Source organism: Perca flavescens, chromosome 18 (genome assembly GCF_004354835.1).
Source record: "Perca flavescens isolate YP-PL-M2 chromosome 18, PFLA_1.0, whole genome shotgun sequence".
NCBI lineage: Eukaryota > Metazoa > Chordata > Actinopteri > Perciformes > Percidae > Perca > Perca flavescens.
In genome coordinates this window covers 12,657,191-12,675,169 of record NC_041348.1, presented here as the reverse complement: position 1 = coordinate 12,675,169, position 17,979 = coordinate 12,657,191, and the positions used below count along the sequence as shown (strand labels likewise).

At 40.3% G+C, this 17,979-nt stretch overlaps 1 protein-coding gene and 1 long non-coding RNA gene across 4 annotated transcripts; one reads left to right on the top strand and one right to left on the bottom strand.

Moving 5' to 3' along the window:
* Positions 1-235: 235 nt before the first annotated feature.
* Positions 236-7,847, bottom strand: LOC114572771 (uncharacterized). The gene is made up of 4 exons (XR_003694824.1): positions 7,636-7,847; positions 5,260-5,319; positions 3,527-3,570; positions 236-1,048 (listed from the first exon to the last, which is right to left on the bottom strand). It is a non-coding gene; the product is annotated as an uncharacterized LOC114572771 (long non-coding RNA).
* Positions 7,126-16,750, top strand: fermt1 (FERM domain containing kindlin 1). 3 transcript variants are annotated; one of them, XM_028604525.1, is made up of 16 exons: positions 7,126-7,809; positions 9,660-9,814; positions 10,454-10,551; positions 11,046-11,181; positions 11,347-11,487; positions 12,353-12,536; positions 12,640-12,742; positions 12,844-12,951; positions 13,645-13,776; positions 13,975-14,024; positions 14,519-14,643; positions 15,047-15,153; positions 15,293-15,517; positions 15,622-15,746; positions 15,845-15,986; positions 16,109-16,750. In XM_028604525.1, the coding sequence occupies exons 2-16, from the start codon at positions 9,664-9,666 to the stop codon at positions 16,280-16,282; spliced, it is 2,001 nt and encodes a 666-aa protein (XP_028460326.1). In that variant the 5' UTR covers positions 7,126-7,809; positions 9,660-9,663; the 3' UTR covers positions 16,283-16,750. The 3 variants fall into 3 exon arrangements, with proteins under 3 accessions (XP_028460326.1, XP_028460324.1, XP_028460325.1); XM_028604523.1 differs by having other exon boundaries at positions 7,127-7,809; positions 9,655-9,814; positions 16,109-16,749; XM_028604524.1 differs by lacking the exon at positions 7,126-7,809 and adding an exon at positions 7,948-7,997 and having other exon boundaries at positions 9,655-9,814.
* The last annotated feature ends 1,229 nt before the right edge of the window (positions 16,751-17,979 follow it).

The following is a 17,979-nucleotide window of genomic DNA, read 5'->3' as shown; positions in this document are numbered from 1 at the left end:
TGCTCAACGCGGCACTTTTGTCTGACCAGAGGCACAGGGACGCCTCTGGAGAACAAAGAACAAACGAAAACAAAAGAAAAGAGAAAACAGAGGCACACTCACTTGATAGTTTGAAATACAGTAGAATAACTCAGAAGAGGGCGGACTACTGCTGCTTCAGTGTTATTCCGCAAGTAAACAGTGTTCCAAGCACTGTTTACTAACACCAATTCCATTTCATATTGAATAGCTAAAGTTTTGATGACATAATCTCACTGTTGTGTAAACCTTGTGTATATATTTTTTCAACAAATTCTCAAGGTTGTTTCCCACCTTCAGACCTGCACCAATGTCCCTCCTGTTCGTTCTCCATACATTTTTATTGCGCCATGGAAAGTTTTATTTGCTTTTGAGCAATTTGCTCTGGAAACCCCCTGTAGATCCTATGAGTACTGTACATTTGTACAAGTACACATACCATGCCCGCGCATGGACACACACACACGGACACACACAGACACACACACAAACGCACACACGCGTCTAAACGGGGTTCCCCTTTAGACACCGGATAAATAAGTGACTTCAAACAGTAAACTGGGTGCTAATGAACTGGATCCTGACAGGGTTTGCTTTCCGCGAGCACAGACCCACCCCACAATGGATCTATTCACAGGATCTCAGCCATGGAAAGTGTTGGTAAAGTAATCCCGCTAGAGTTTATGCGACCTTTTCTAACGGTCGGTACGTCTTTCTCCCCTCAGGCCTTTAAGGACTGGCCAAAAACAACACTGACCTGCATCAGCTGATACAGGCAGAGGCTACCCACATTTGCATGTTTCAAAATGGCACCCATTCAGAACCAGTTGGCAAACTGACGTGGGGAGGAAAGGAACACAACGCACCGCTTCCTCTTATGCCGTACCTGTGAGATCAGTCACAGCGACTTCAAGGCCAAGTCACAAGGATTGTTTCCTCCATGTCGCTCTGTAGCACACGCCGTGGCTGGATGGCATCTAACAATTCCGTGCACGTGGCCAGATCACCCAACATCCTCTGCATACAGGACCTGCAAGAAAAGGTGTTATTTTATCTTCAACAGAATATGGGCAGTGTTCCCACTGTGTCTCCGTGTGCTCTGACAAACCTAATAAAAGTCCCAGCATCGCATATGGCTTTATTCAACATATTTGATATTCACACAGGAACAAAAATGTCAGCAGCTTCAAACTTTCATGCACACCTGCTAAAACTGACAAAGAAGGATAGAGACAGTTATGATCTGAGCGACAGCATTTCATCACAGATTCTACTAACAAAAAGGACAGTGAACTCATCAGGCATAATATCTGGAAAAAGGCCATCTTTCTTTCTTTCAATTTTGGACTAGCAGAGTATTGCCTGAGGTAAATGATTACCATCTATCCACATGGCTGTGCTGATCTATATCTTTTATGTTTCTGGGTAGCAAAGGGTTGAAATACGGCCATGACAGGTAAAGCGATACTCTGTAATGGAAGTTGTTTTACAGTAGCCACTTTTCAGAAAGAAGTGCAATATTTAAACATGTGATATCCTGTTCCAAACCACGGTTCAGAACAGCCTCTCCTCTAGATGTGAGGGCCACACTGCGCTGACAACCTGTATTTATTCATCTGACCTGACACCATGAAAAGGTTTATTTCTATCAGATGTTTCCATGCAAGGAGAAGTGAACAGAAAATAAGGAATGTATCAGTTTGGCTGTGTCGTATGGAAAGTTCAAATGTAATTGAAAATGCATGAACTTCATGCTTTAACTTCTTTTTTTTATTTTATTTTATTTTTGTACAGCATTGACCCCAGCTTGGTAAAAAAATTTTATAAGCTTCAATGGAAACATCCACAAGCATGGACGTAAGACGCCATTTACCGAAGCACCTATCGCTCCACCCATACAATTAATTTTAGAAATAAAAGAGCCTTTATACCTAACCTTCACTGCAGTGCAAGGATTACACATTCTATCTAAGGGGAGGTCGGTAATACTTAGACAAATAAAGGCCCGTTTGTCAACACATACAGTCTGTATTCAGTCAATCGCTCTGCTCTAAGTCATAGTTCCTCTCTTGACCATCACACCTGTGTTGCTTGACTCTCATCACGACAGAATTTCACATTACACTGACATTTGTAAAACAAATAACGTGCCAGGTGCAGGTTGTCTTTTCTTGAGTTTCATTTTTCTATTTGAACAGGAACTGGTATGGAATTTCATGGTAGCTATGGAGGTCAGTGGCTTAAGAATGAATCAATTCCCAATAATAAAAAAAAGAAAGAAAGTAAGAAACAGAACAAAGACATCATTTTCAAACCCTCAAAGAGTAAAAATGAATCAGAGCTGCAACTCTTGCAGGTCATGAGGCAGTGTAGCCTTTGCTCCCCAGAGCCCTGTGCTGTCAAGAGCCTCTTTTCCAGTGCAGTTTCTCAGGCCTCCTGACCCCCTCAGTGCTGGTCCCACAGGATAAGACCCAGGGATTCATTGGGATGAAGAGGTGGGAGCGTCCAAGGGGAAGTAGGGGCTGAGGTGAAGGGGATGTGGAACACCGAGGTGAGCAGTGGTCGGTAACCTTATGAAAACAACACCTTTGATCAGTGTTTACCTCCGAACCCGTATCCAGTAATGAATTAAGGCCTCCATCGACACGTCAAAGAAGTTGGTGAGGTAAGTTAGTTTCTTTTTGCATTCATAACTCCCTCTCGCCTATCCCACCTCCCCACTACATCCCCAGAAGAACAACCTCCCCCCCCCCCACCTCACCCCAAAAGCATGGGGCTCGGCAGCATGAATGGGGCATTGTGATGCGTCTCCGTCACGGCAGTGAATGTTTTCACTTCCATTTGATCCGTCGGCAAGGCTGCTAATTGGGTAAGCGTGTTCCCAGGTCACCAGGAGGTTTCTCTTTCCATAAATACAGAAACCCGACGAAGGCTTCTACAGATGTTGTTTCCCACCCGCTTCCAAGTAGGTTCAGACCAGCTTCAGGCAGTAGATGTAATTTATTGTGTCTAAAACCACAGTCCAAAATCTTTCCCTCTCTCTCTCTCTTCTCAAGACTACATTTTATCATTCTCCCAGGCACTGTAGTAAAGCGAAGTTGATATTTGTCCTTTTCCTTTAGCTTGGACTGTGTGTGCTATGTTGTCATTAGGACCACAGGTGTCATGATGACATGGACATGGTGTTACTTTGTCTGTAGTGCATCCAGGCCTGACAGGTCCAAATGATGTTATTTTCCATGTGCCTGTCCACCAATGACACGGTTTATGAGGCTCAGGGTTTGTTTGTTTGTTTTTGTCATGGAATTTACATTTCCTCTTAAACACAAGGACTCAAGACGACCTTGTGTGCCAGCAACTAAAGACTGAAGCTGGAACAGAGAGCTTAGACAGACTTGCCGGCATGTTTGCTACTCTTAATCTGTAGGGTGTGGTCAAAATGATCAAGTGGTCAAAGAAACTGTCCTTCAACTGGAGCGCAGTGGTTTAAATGCTGAAGTGTCCTTACCCATTCTAGGGCTGTTTCTCTGCAGCTGACTCTGGCATGGGTCCCTAAATAAAGAGACAAGTTTCCCACTTAATCAATAAAGTAGGATATCCTACTATCAAAAATGAAACACCACTTCAGACTACCCCTGAGATGGCATGGTTTTATAATCACAATCTAGAAAGCCAGGGCTGCTGTTGATATGACACTGAGAGTGACTCAAGAAATACTGCCTTTCAGTTTTTATTACCATGTTCCTTTAAAAGCCATTTTCATATTGTAATAACTTGAGTGGCAATTGGCAGCTCCTGCTTTCTTCCAGTGGGAAAAATATCATGTGACGAAGGAGATGATATTCAAGAAATAGCTTGCGACAGGCCATTGTTCGCCTCGATGCGAAATGGCGGTGAAAATATTCTAAATATAGTGTTATTATACACTAATAAGGGATACTTTGTTGATATTAAACCAGCTGTGTGTCATGGCTAGTGTGTGCGCAGATGAATGGCTTCCCTCTGTGGCACCAGCTATCAGTTCATTTTCTCAGATGTGGTATGATACTTATTGTGCAAAGGAATTAGACGTCATAGGCGTTGTATATGGTTATTATATCACGGCTATGAACCAATCAGATTACTTGATTTGAGCTACCCATTTTATAAAAGATGTTTTTAATTTCAACACATACTTGATTTTCTCCATTACAGCACCTTTATGGTTCGGTGCTATAAAACACACATGTAAAGAACTACAGAGTTGGAGCAAACAGTGGCCAGTTTGTGGTCTAATGGCGCCACTGTGTGGCAGGAACAGAACTTTAAGTATTAATGTCCACTAACAGTTCTTGGGTGTCCTTTACTTATTAGTCGGTTGACTTAACAGAAAAATATGTCAAATTGTTTATTAATGTCTCTCTGCAGATGAATGCAGTAATGCAGAAGGAACTCTTAAATACAAAAAGACTAATGCTTACAGTATTTGTGAATATTACTGTGATGCTATGAGATATGACTCATTTTCCAGTTTCAGTATGACTAATAAATATTAACTTAGTGTCCATTAAATGACCATAAAAATGACTCATCAACTAAAAATCTCTTTGTCCACCAAGACTTAAATAACAGACTTTTCAACTGCTAAGACGACTAACGACTAAGAAGTGTCTCTCTATTTTTTCCCTTTTTTTTACACTTTGGAGATTACATTAAGTGTTAATGCACACGCATAGGACATTAAATCATGTGAAAGAAAGCAATTTATGTAATTTAGGCATTGGATGCCTACGAAAGTCTATAATTGAAACACTGCATTTTAAATAAGTGGTGACAGTGTGCAGGAATTGATTACTTTCTTTCAGAATTTATGTTATGTTATTCAATATACAGTTTTCTTAAAATGTAAGTTAATCTTAACCTTCCGTCTGTGCTCAAGCTGCCTTATTACACCATGTGATCTCATTTTTGCTTGTCATTTAGATGTATTTATTAGTAGGATAACCCCTTGAGATGAATCATCTCATTTTCGAGGGGGTCCTTAAAACAATTAAACAGTCAATACAAAACACAAAATACATTCAGAAATACATCACTCCCAAGCCTAACTGCTCCAACAACAACTGATCCCCCCTCCCCCATATACACACAAGTGAAAAAACAGTACATTTGAATACATGAGTCTGATGTCCCTATCTAGTCATGGTACGCCTTTTGCTCAAGTACTACCAGCCAAGTCAAAAATATACTGTATGATCTTACCAATTGAAACCAGGGGGTGGCAGGCTTCACACATGGGTTCATCTCATAATGACCAAGTGCCTGTAACAAGAAAAGTCCACAGAAGGCACAAACACACCTACATATTAAAATCTACAAAATTGGTTATAACTCAGTGTGTCAGTAGAATGCCATCTGTACAAATAAAAGAGTTTGACTATGTTGTTGTTGTTTCATAAGCTGGCAATACCATGGAAAAGACCAACTCAAGTGATTCATCTTGATTTACTCATTAGGCAGGATGTGGGCATTAAGGAAGGTGGGCTGATTCATCTGAGGTAAACTATTATTCATCATGTTGTGGGCTCGTCTCTTTAAATCCACTTAAACTGGAGCCGAACAGCCCTGATATGATATTTTCACAATGACTATACCTCCTTTGTAAGTATCCAAATTCAATCCAAAAAGGGGTTTTCTTCCTGTAGTCTGTGTAAACCGGTCAACACAAGAATAAAACTTTAAACTTTTTCAAAAAAAATGTTTTTAAAAGATTGTAACTTTTGAATTTTGACAAAGAGCAGGCTTGTGTTAGCCTGGGTAGTTATTTGCTGTATGTAAAATTGAGTATTGTTTGTTACTTTCTTAAGGGAGTATTCCCCCCAATACCAGAGCAACCAGTAGGATACGATTTCCACAAACTGAGTAGTACTCCCATGACTGGTAAACTGACTTTTAAATGTGTAAAGCTGGGGGACTGCCGCTTTCATATGTAACTTTAATTGACCTAGCTAACGTAACAGTTTAAAGTTATGCTTTCCTAAAAGCATTCACAAATAAGTCCAGTCTTCTATCAATCCATCAATCAGTGGTTAGCCAGTCCCATCCAGTGAAAGCCCCAACCAAATAAAATTAGAGCTGCAAAGATTAATCGATTAGTTGTCAACTCTTAAATTAATCGGCAACTATTTTAATAATCGAGTCGGTTTGAGTTATTTTTTAAGACAAAAGTAAAAATTCTTTGATTCCAGCTTCTTATATGTGAATATTTTCTAGTTTCTTCTCTCCTCTGTGACAGTAAACTTGATATCTTTGAGTTGTGAATAAAACAAGACCTTTGAGGACATTATCTTGGGCTTTTGGGAAACACTACTGATCCACATTTTTCACAATTTTCTGACATTTTAGAGACCAAAAATGAATCGATTAATCGAGAAAAAAATCAACAGATTAATCGACTATGAAAATAATCGTTAGTTGCAGCCCTAAATAAAATTATACTTTATAGCCTACTAGGGCTGGGCAATATATCGGTATTATTATCGATATTGTGATATGAGACTAGATATGGTCTTAGATTTTGGATATCGTTAATATTGTGATATTACAAGTGTTGTCTTTTCCTGGTTTTAAAGGCATGCATTACAGTAGTAGGCTACATTACAAGTGATGTAGCCTACTTTTCTGAACTTACCAGACTGTTGTAACTGTTCTATTATTTGCCTTTACCCACTAAGTCATTATAGCCACATTAGTGATGATTATTTATCTAAAATCTAAGTGTGAAGATATTTTGTGAAAGCACCAATAGTCAACACTACAATATCGTTGCAGTATCCATATCGAGGTATTTGGTAAAAAAAATATCGTGATTTCTGATTTTGTCCATATCACCCAGCCCTAATAGCCTACTATAAGTTTTACTGCTACCATTATTGGCCTGAACCATTGACATATGGCCTGAACTAGTACTAATACTAACTAGCTAGCTAGCTAGGTGCTGACTGTGCAGACACATTATTTTATCAATAAAAGACTAACGTTAACTGACATTTTCTTTTGGTCCATTTCTTTCAAATTTGGGTTCATTTAAAATGTATGCTACACTGAAAGCACCTTGATACAGTTTAGTTAGTTTTTGTTACGCTAAATACTAATGCTAATATTTACCAAGTTGCATTAGCTTACTGCTATGTAACGTATATATCTATGGTGTAACGTTAGCTAGTCATTTAGTTACCACACTGTTAGCATTCGCTATAAGTAGCTAACGTCAGGTTGAGTATTATGTTACGGTAACGTTAGCTAATTTTTTACTCGTTACTCATGTTACAGTTCGCTGCAACCCGTTATGTCTGTCATGTAGTTAGCGAATGTTAGTCGTTTGAAGTGGGGAACTGCCCATTTCTCCGACGCTCCATTGTTCCGACCTCTCAATAACCCGAAACATTCCCTTTGGTCCTACAGCCCACTAGTCCGAAATCCCTTTGGAGTAGCGTACTAGCTAGCTAGATATATATTGCACTAGCTATGGTATATGAGCCCTGCAGAAGTTGTTTTAATTTATTACATCACAAAAATTAGAAATCGTGTAAACGCCGGCGGTGGACAAACCATATACAGTCTATGGGACAAACCCACCTTGAAGCGTTACTGTAGCGTAACGTTACCGACTTCCTCTAACGGTTCCACCTCCTCTCTCTACCTGTGCACGGGGCGTGTTTTACACCTAAAGGAGCCTCGTTCATTCCTGGTTCATTCCACTTCACAAGACATTTCTAGGAATAGCTCACCGGCAGAAAACGTTGAATAAAGGTAAGAGTGCTTTCAGAGTTTTGACATTGTAATTTGTATGGGCCATTATCCAACTGGGAATGAATAAAGCATACTTCTCATGTCCCTGACGAAAGAAAAAAAAAAAAAAAAAAAAAAAAAAAAAAATCACATGATTGGAAATGGTCCAGTTGGGATTGTGTCTGTGGTAGGCCTACACAGAAGGAAAGGTAATGGTTAATTGGCAGGACTGTACTATTATTGCTGAACATACTATGCTGACACTGTACTGTATTCTTCATACTAAAATGTAACAGTAGGCCTAGTGTTGGCTCAAAAAAAAGGCATTATATAGTCATTGTGCCCCAGGGTTCACTCTCATCATTTTATTTAATTTTTTATTTTAGACCATTTGCCTTAGTATGAATGATTTTACAATAAGAAGAGATGCACGGTGCTTTTGGACATTGTCTCCTATTATAGTAGTATGTGTGTAGTTGCATTGTAAAGAATGGGTTGCTGTATTTTTCATGGAATTTGGATGTCTTTTTCCAGTGAACTGCATTCCTCTAGTTGTTCCAATATTAAGTCCACTCTTTCAATGCAGTTTCGGTTGGAAATCACACACCTGTAAATGAGAAATAGTAGATTAAACACTGTTCACATTGGCTATACCTTTTAAGGAGTTAGAATATGAGAGCTCTTTAAACAGTTGCATATTTTGTATGAAAATAGATTTTATTTTTTGTGGTTTACATTTTGATGAGGCCCAAATTACATCATTGCTCCTTCCATCACTTTTTGGTCTTTATTTGCAGCTAGTGTAATGTTGTTGGAGTCAATTCATCACATTCCAACACATCTCAACAAGCCTTTCCTCAGCAGACATGCAGGCTCAAACTTTTAACTGTACCCTACAGCTGCATAGGGAGGGAGCAGCACAAAGAAAGCAGAGTGGGTTTGTTAAACCTAGCCTCCCGGCAACACAGTTTCACACAGTATACATTTCTACTGGGCTACCCAGGACAAATGAAACAGGTATTTCTATTGATAGCCCCAGTCTAGACGTGTGTGTGTGTGTGTGTGTGTGTGTGTGTGTGTGTGTGTGTGTGTGTGTGTGTGTGTGTGTGTGTGTGTGTGTGTGTATCTCTTTGTTCACCACGCTTTCTAAATTCAGATGTGAAATGAAGGGAGATTGGTGCAGTGTGGGGAGATTGTTGTTTTGCATGGTCTCTCCTGCACCAGATTCGTGTCCCTGCTCGTCACACATTCCACAGCTGTACCCTGCCTGCTCCTCCTCCGCTCTTCTCCCCTTTCTTACCTGCCTGATATCTTTTATCCATTCACTCTTTTGTCATAATTAAAATCCAACAATTCTCTACCTAGTTGTGCCTTTCTGTGCAGAGCCCTACAACTGTGCTACACTGTGTGTTAATGTCTTACTGTGTGTTCTGCGGTCTCATCTATTTTTCCTGCTGGCACCAGCCAGTACATCTGCCAGTCTGCGTGTTTGCTGATATCTTATTTATAAATGTACCGGCTGAGAGGAGTACTTCAGGGGCTGCGGTATCATTGCAGTGATAATGCAGAAGAAGCATGGTGAAAATCTGTTCCATTGCTGGCCACTGAAAACCCTGAGAGATCTATGTTTGTTAACTGTTGGCCAAGATAATTTGGATGTTCCCACAGGATATTGAGAAAGACTTGATCCGCTGACTCATGTTTTCATCCCAGATGTTTCCTAATCTTCCAAACAAAAGAAAGAAGGAATGGATCAACATATTTTAGTGGAATTCCCCCACCATGGGATTATAAAGATAGCGGTAGGTTTTATTATCTAAACCTAGGAGCATCCTGTCTATAATCTATGCACCTCTGTCTTTTAAGAACAGGGCCATGACAACAGCCGCAGAGCATGGAGAAAAATCATGGGAGCTGTCCGTGCAGGTGGATCAAAAAGATGGAGACGAATCCATGAAATTTAAGCTGAGGGTGAAGGGAGACTTGCACGTTGGAGGCCTCATGCTTAAGCTGGTGGAGAAGATCAGTAAGTGGTTCAGATGGGTAAAACACTGTCGTTCCGTAATCAGTCACACTCAATTTTGGTTTGTTTACCTGGTAAAAGCTTACATCCATTCGACTCGGTTTTAAGCACAATGCCTCAACCTCTCCCTGCTCCCACAACAGGTCTGTTAGTCAAGCCACACCCTTGTTTGCCCTGCATTTATCTACACTGCAGTGCCATTGTTTTGCCACAATGCGTTGGGTTGTGTAGCCCTAGGGACCAAAGTTCAGCAAGGTTCTTATCTGATATTTCTTAACAAGTCTATAAATTCAGAGGAAGTATGACGGCAACTTCAGTAAGGTGGTTTAAACAGCATGAGACAAAATAGATGACTAAGTAGCTTTTCATCAACAGACGGATTTCAGCCCAGCACCATAACATGATGTCAGGTAGACTCATAAAACCCCACGTTAATCATGCTCAGCCACCTACACAACAGTGAGTACGGGAGGTGTTTGTGTCGGTAGCAGATGTCAAGGTTGTAGTTAAGAATGCAAGAGCTCCACATAAAGACCCTTTAAACTTGACATGTGCAATAACTTTAGGTGTGAGCTACCCTTTAAACTTGAGATATGACAGTAACATTGTAGTAATAGGTTTACTTAATCTGTCTGTCTGCAGAGGCTCCTCAGGACTGGTCAGACCATGCCCTGTGGTGGGAACAGAGGAAATGCTGGCTGCTCAAAACCCACTGGACCTTGGACAAGTATGGAATTCAGGTAAAATGTAGATGCCAAAGTGATTACATCGGTTTTTATAATTGTGCTGATATGTTATAATTAAAACATTTTATTCCAAAAACAATTAAACAAAAATCAATAGAAATTGTTTCTACAGGGGCGACCTCTAGCTCACCCAGTACAGTGTGCGCCCCATGTAGGCTGAGTCCTTTGCAGCAGCCAGGGTTCAAAGCCAACCTGTGGCCATGTCCTGCATGTCATCCCCGCTCTCACTCCACTCTTTCCTTTCTATCTACTATCACAATTTTGTGTGTGTCTGTGGGTTTGTAGCTCCTTGAGGCATGGATACCCATCAGTGGTTTTATATTGTCAGCTCAGCCTGTATTAGGTTTATAATTATGTTGTACAACCAAGCATTGTTCAAGCTCAAAGAACTAATATAGTCAAAAAATCTCCAAATCAGCACAATAAAAAAGGAAAGATAATTATTGATTTTGCAGGTTTGGTTTCAAAAACATAATTTTTCTACACAGGCTGATGCTGACCTGCGCTATACACCCCAGCACAAAGCCCTGTTGCTGCAGCTCCCCAATATGAAGACCATCAAAATGACCGTCAGCTTCTCCAGTGTGGTCTTTAAGGCGGTGGCGGAGATCTGTCGCATACTCAGTATGTTTCCCTGTCCTTTCTGATTGCAGTGTCCCTTTGTGCTGCTTTTCTTAACATTGAATGTGTCTTAGACAGAGACATGGTGGATTGATCTGAAATTAAGACTCACCTTGCTTCCATATTCTCCCTGATCCCCCACACCATCTCGGGTTGGCTCCATCTCAGACATCAGACGATCAGAGGAACTGTCCCTGCTGAAGCCTCCAGACGATCCCTCCAAGAAGAAGAAGAAGAAGAAAGACAAGAATTCAGCAGATGATGACATCTGGGACATTGATTTACTGAGCGGGGGGCCAGGAGGCACAGGTACTGTGAAACACAGTGCTGTTTCTTACAAAAAACTAGTTTCACAGCCCAAACACTTCTAATTTAATTTCAAAACAATCTGCAGCATCTCCGTAAAGAAGAAAATGCATTGGCTGGAGAAAAAAATGTAAATGGTTTCTGAATGTTTCCAGTGTTATTAAACATGTCTTGGCCTTTGTTAATTTGTCATAGTGTAAGGCTGTATTATAATTTTGGCCTCCACCTTTTGCTAAGTGTTCAGTTTGCTAAGGTAAATGATAGAAGTCCAGTTTTATTTATATTTAGCTCACAGAAGACTTACAAATTTTCATAATGACTTTAATTGGATACATTCAGATTAATGTCCAGCCCTTGAAGGGATAGCATTTTTATTTCTATGAAATATTTCTGCTGGAGGAGGAGAAGAAATGAGAAGTTTATATATATAGTGGTGCGGATATCCGACAGGCCAGAGTTTTCATCAGTGAGATCTGAAAGAATTGTTCAGTATGCTGCCATATTCTTTGGGGTTTCCCCAACACGCACTCGCTCACTCTTACACTGAGTAGCAGGTTCAGATTCCACACCACCCGAAAGATCACTCTAATAAAGACGTTTGATCTCTGCCGCCTTTTATGTCGACCCATTTGGTACCTTTCGAGTTTCATAATGCGGTATTTTGTTTTTATGAGTCTAAATCTTTCTGTCACACTTTTAATCTTTACTGTTGATCCTTCTTTCTTTCTTTTTTTAACTACAATCTGACAGTGCGTTGATCTCAACATTACAATTCCTTTTAAATACATTATTAATATATAAGGTATGCAGAAGGCTTTTTGCTGAAACCTGATTTGAATCATGTATCTGCCATTCTCCTTAAAACAAGGCCCCATGTACAGTAAGACTATGACAGCCACCTACGACCCAGAGAACGGGATGCCGGTGTCTGCCACGAGCCTTTGGTTTGGAGAAAACCCTCTAGCCGACTCCCAGCCAAACCTGCCGCCTGCTGAGCTGGCCAAGCTGTACCAGCCGCTCTCGCCAGTGGACAAAGCAATCAACAATGCAGGGTAGACGATAGGCTTTTGCTCATTGATTTGAAACTAGCAGCGTTAAATGGGGATGAAATTTCTCACCACAGCACTCCTAATTGTTCGTTTCTATGATTGACAGGTGGTTGGACTCGTCTCGTTCTCTTATGGAGCAAGACATCCAAGATGAAGAAAAGCTATTGCTTCGCTTCAAGTACAATGTCTTCTTTGACCTTAATCCCAAAGTAAGAGATCCAAAATGGGTTTTTTTTGGGAAAAAAAAAAGAAAGATATTTTTGACTTTTGGTTTTGAAATGAATTTGAGTGCACTCTTTTTGTGTTTTAGTATGACGCGGTCAGAATAAACCAGCTGTATGAACAAGCTCGCTGGGCCATCCTGCTGGAGGAGATAGACTGCACGGAGGAGGAAATGCTGATGTTTGCTTCATTGCAGGTGAACAACATGCCATCACAGTTATGAAAGTGACAAGGTTCTGTAACAGTTTGTGGATTCAAGTCTTCATCTATGACTCCTGCATTCAAACCGGTTATCTGAAGGGCACAGTAACGTAGCCTACATTAGCTAATAAAAGGACAGTATAGTATATGTGTGTGTCTTAGCTCAGAGTATTATCCCTCCGAAAGAGCAGCTTTGGTGTCTAAATCCACGTGAGGACATGTCAGGACATGAGGAAAATCCCCCTGGAGAGGGAGGATGGGAGGGGGATGTTGAGAACGAGAGATTAAGTAGCGGGAAAAGCAGTATTGAAAGAATTATAGCTCCCCATCAGATGAATTGGCTCTCGAGAACTAATGATCACCATCATAACAGTCATGTTTCAGCTGTGACATTCTGTGTATTCTAACTCTCAGGCCATCTCTGATCCGTTCAGCTGTTATTTTGCAACTGCTGGGACCGTGATTCAGATATCACAGTGATTTAAAAGGAGATCAGTGTTATACTCACCTACACATTAGTGCAATGGCAGGGACACCGGGGCTGTGCTCAAACCTCCCTCTGACTCATGCCCGCCTTGCATAACCTCCCAAGTCACAATGACTTGTACTTGTTAAAATATTTGATCATTGCTACTAGAAAAGTCAGTGGAGGGTTTTCTAAAAACCTTGATTTCTATTTCATTTTCAGTACCACATTTGTAAACTGACCATGTCGAGTGAACCACTGGACCACTCCAACGAACCAGAAATAGATGAAGTGGAGGCTGCCCTGTCCAACTTGGAGGTGACGCTTGAAGGCGGAAACGCAGAACGAATTCTGGTAAACATATTTTTTCTAGACGCTACTACACTGGAGTGAATATCAACTGTAATTTTAAGGTTTTCAGGTTACAGTAGAACATTAGAACACCTGTTTTTAAGCAAGAGTGATAGGTAGGCCTCCGATGATTGCATGTCTTAACATGGTGATGTCAGGAGAAGACACGGGATAATTTCCAGTTGCTTGTCCCGCCCCCAGGAAGACATTACAGACATTCCAGAGCTGGCCGATTCCCTCCGGCTGTTTAGGTAAACCCACCTTTGTTTCTATAACATGAAGATGCCAACATTAATAACTGAAGTAAGATCTCAAATATCTCGATCTGAAATTTAACTTTTATGGTCCTTTAAACCATCACCTGTCCAGCGGCCTTTAAATCAGCCTAATTTAGTGGCTTGCTGCCATAAGGTAATTTATGGGACAGGGGTAAAAATATTCTCTATTCAAATGTATTATGTGTATTTATTTATGTCTCTGATATTTGCTTTTATCTTATAATGGACTGCATTTATATAGCGATTCTAGTCTTAGCAACCACGCTTTACACACTACAAGCACCATTCAGCCCATTCACACACTGGTTGAACATTTACACAATTTGTGGTCAAGTATCTTGCCCAAGACTAGGGATCGAAATCTTTATGCTGTTTTGCTTACAGTCTTTTACACAGAGCTATCAAGGTAATAACCTTTATTGCAGGCAAAAAAACAATGATTTGTTTTTCTTTCATTCTTAAATCAGGCCCAAAAGACTATCACTGCGGCCGTACAAAGAGTACTGGTTTGTATTCAAGGACACCACCATCTCCTACTACAAGAACAAGGAGACCTCCAGTGGAGAACCCATAGAGCAGTTACACCTCCGAGGTCAGTGAAGAAGAATGATGTGGAAAAACACTTCTTAATCTGTTCTGTATTGTTGAGGAGTAATAACCCCTTAATGGAAGCATTCCCATGATGTGTGATTACATCTTTGAGCATCCCTGTGAGCATGAGCAATTCCCTAGAAAGGCTAGAAAACAGAGAACCAAGGTATTCTCATTATTTATTAATAATAATAATAAATGCTACAAAAAATATTTTCTCCCGCTATTAGTATGGGAAAAGTAGTAAATATCAACTATTACAGTCCAAAATAAATTCAGTGGTATTCTCCTTTAAGCCTCCATGGTAGCTGCAGTTTTATTCTGTGATAATATTAGCAGATCTGTTGTATCTTGCTGATCTTCTTCTGTAGTTAAATTCACTCAATTATCTCTTCATTTGACAGGCTGTGAAGTAGTCCCTGATGTCAACGTGACAGACAAGAAGTTCGGCATCAAGCTCCTGCTCCCGGTTGCTGACGGGATGAACGAGGTGTACATCAGATGTGACAATGTATGTCCCACATCTTTCTCCCCATGAACAATTTCCTGTAATAAGCAGCAATTTTTGCCTCTGCCTCCTTTTAAAATCCCTGTAAAGTGTGCATACATAAACGCGGGCTTATATTGTAACCGTCCTGTAATTTCTGCAGGAAACACAGTACGCCAAGTGGAAAGCTGCGTGTATCCTGGCCTCCAAGGGCAAGACAATGGCCTACAGCTCCTACAAGTCAGAAGTGAGGAACATCCAGTCCTTTCTGCAAATGAAGAGCCTGGCACCCCCTCCTGGTCAGGCAGCTCCTGACCTTGACGCCATGGACATGAATGCCGAATGTTTTTTTTCTCCACGCTACACCAAGAAGCACAAGACCAAACAGGTCTGTTTAAGGGCTACATGCAGTATACTTTGCCAACAATCCTCAGCGTTCCCTTACTGTTATCACGAAATATATCTGTTTAATCTGCCTGTGATTGTTTCAAGCTTACGGCACGTATCCTGGAGGCCCATCAGAACATAGCACGGCTGTCCCTAATGGAGGCCAAGATGCGCTTCATCCAGGCCTGGCAGTCGCTTCCAGAGTTCGGTATCAACTACTACATTGTCAGGTAGGGTGCACATATTCAGGCATATTACACAGACAACTGGCGACATATTTGAACATCTCAATCGTGTTTATGATTGATAATTTGGTTATTCGTTTCAGATTCAAAGGCAGTAAGAAGGATGAGATTCTGGGAATCTCATACAACCGTCTGATTCGTCTTGACATGTCCTCTTTTCTGCCTGTCACCACATGGAGGTTCGCCAACATGAAGCAGTGGAACGTTAACTGGGAGATAAGACAGGTGAGGGATCTTTGTGCCATATATTATGATTTTACATGTCTCTACATTCAGGGAAGCAGTTTTGGGCATTGCCTACAGACAGTATTACTTCAGAGACATGAATACTTTGTATGTAATTCCAGGTGACCATAGAGTTCGACCAGAATGTGTCAATAGCTTTCTGCTGTTTGAGCTGTGACTGCAAGGTGGTCCACGAGTTCATTGGCGGTTACATCTTCCTCTCCACAAGATCTAAAGACCAGAACGAGACGCTAGATGAAGAACTGTTCCATAAACTAACTGGAGGCCAAGAATGAGGAAAGCTACGAGTCCGTGCTTCTTTTAGTACATCTGTTGTTTATTTACATGTGTTACAATGTGAATATACAGCATTCATCTACTGTAGCAATGACCCCAAACACTGAGCAAATCGCTGCCAAAGAAAATGTAATACTGTATACTGCAAGTTTTACATTTTGACTCACAGAATAGCATCATTTTTTGTTGTTGTAGCTGTGAAGTTGTAGCAATGTACCCTAAACTAGAAAAATAGTGGCGATGTAAATATGTTGTCAAGCTTCTCACAAAATGTGGATGCATTGTTATTTGTAAGAATTAAGCTTGTTTTTTTTAAGTGAAGAGATGTCCTTGTTTCAGACAGAATTTTTTTTGTAAAAAAGCATTAAAGGGTGTTTTTTGTATTTCACAACTTGTTTCACATTTGTTCATTCTCTGTAACACTATAAATGAGTTTTTACATTTTAGGTTAAACTCATTCATTCATAGACCTAAATGAACTTTATTCCTTACAATGATGGAATGTAATTTCAGAAAATATTATAGTCTGTGCTTAAAGAAAACAGAATTCATGGTAGGCAGAGAATCCTTTTTTTTCCTGTTCATGTTAACGTCACGACGAGGAAATGTCCTACTTAATTTTGTAATTGCTACTGTATGGACAGCCATACTAACACTGTGAACTGCTGCGACATGGCCTGAAAAGAGAAGCTTAAAAATTCACAAGAACTATGTATGTGTCTCTGATTCATGATTTACTCAACAATTTGAACACTGAAAGCTTCAGAACATGCTTCAACTTTAATATAACTTATGGGTTTGGACTGAGGTCACTATAACGTACTGTCTGATTGTATTTGGATCATTTGAAAATAACTTGAGACTTGCGAGTTACTGAAGCTGTTTCCCATGTTGTTTCATTTTTTTCAATTTTACCAAATTGTGTCATTTCTTGCAGTGTCAGAGGCTCTCTGTTGCTCTTTCAACCACCTCACTGCTGCACTGCTGTGTAGTGGTGGGCAGGTGGAGTTGGCACACTGTTTAAAGGCTGTTATAAAACACCAGATTGTGGCCCCATGGTGGGAAATGATACGCACCCAACCAAGGCTGGGTGATGACGTGGTCCCACATCTGCCATATGTTCACACTAGAAACTGTGTTGAAGTGCAATCCAGCAGTACCAGTTCCCATGTTAATAGGTAGGCTATCAAGTGTATACTTTTTTTTATATAACTATACATAACAAAATCCAGCTTGAATTCAATAATGTGTTCAGGAATGTGTCATACAATTTAAAAGTAAATATTACATGCCTTAACACCATCTGACCAGAATCAATGCACATCATCCATTTTCCAATTATTCAGATTATTATTGTAAGTGGTATGTAAAAAATAAAAAATGTGCCAATAGTTTGTTGCAATTTATAGGCTATAAACATAGACTATACAGCCTATGGCTATAAGTCTACAATAGTTGGTGTGTTTGTCTTATATTGCAACTATTTGATATATATTTCACATCTTTAAATACACACTAGCTTACTGTATATAAAAGATATGAGATATGTCATCCCATAATATTATATATGCAAACATGTTGAAATGTTGTGGGAACAGAATTCAATTGACACTAATAATGGGGGAAAAAACAGACTGGGAATATCCTACATCTCCTCACTGAAACTGGACAACGATTGGGTACTGTGTGTCTGGCA

Excerpts from the sequence above, each read along its gene's own strand:
- fermt1 (XM_028604525.1), top strand. The coding sequence starts at position 9,664 with ATGACAACAGCCGCAGAGCATGGAGAAAAATCATGGGAGCTGTCCGTG. Across the intron at positions 9,815-10,453 it reads TAAGCTGGTGGAGAAGATCA|AGGCTCCTCAGGACTGGTCA; the intron begins GTAAGTGGTTCA and ends GTCTGTCTGCAG. Across the intron at positions 12,537-12,639 it reads AAAGCAATCAACAATGCAGG|GTGGTTGGACTCGTCTCGTT; the intron begins GTAGACGATAGG and ends TATGATTGACAG.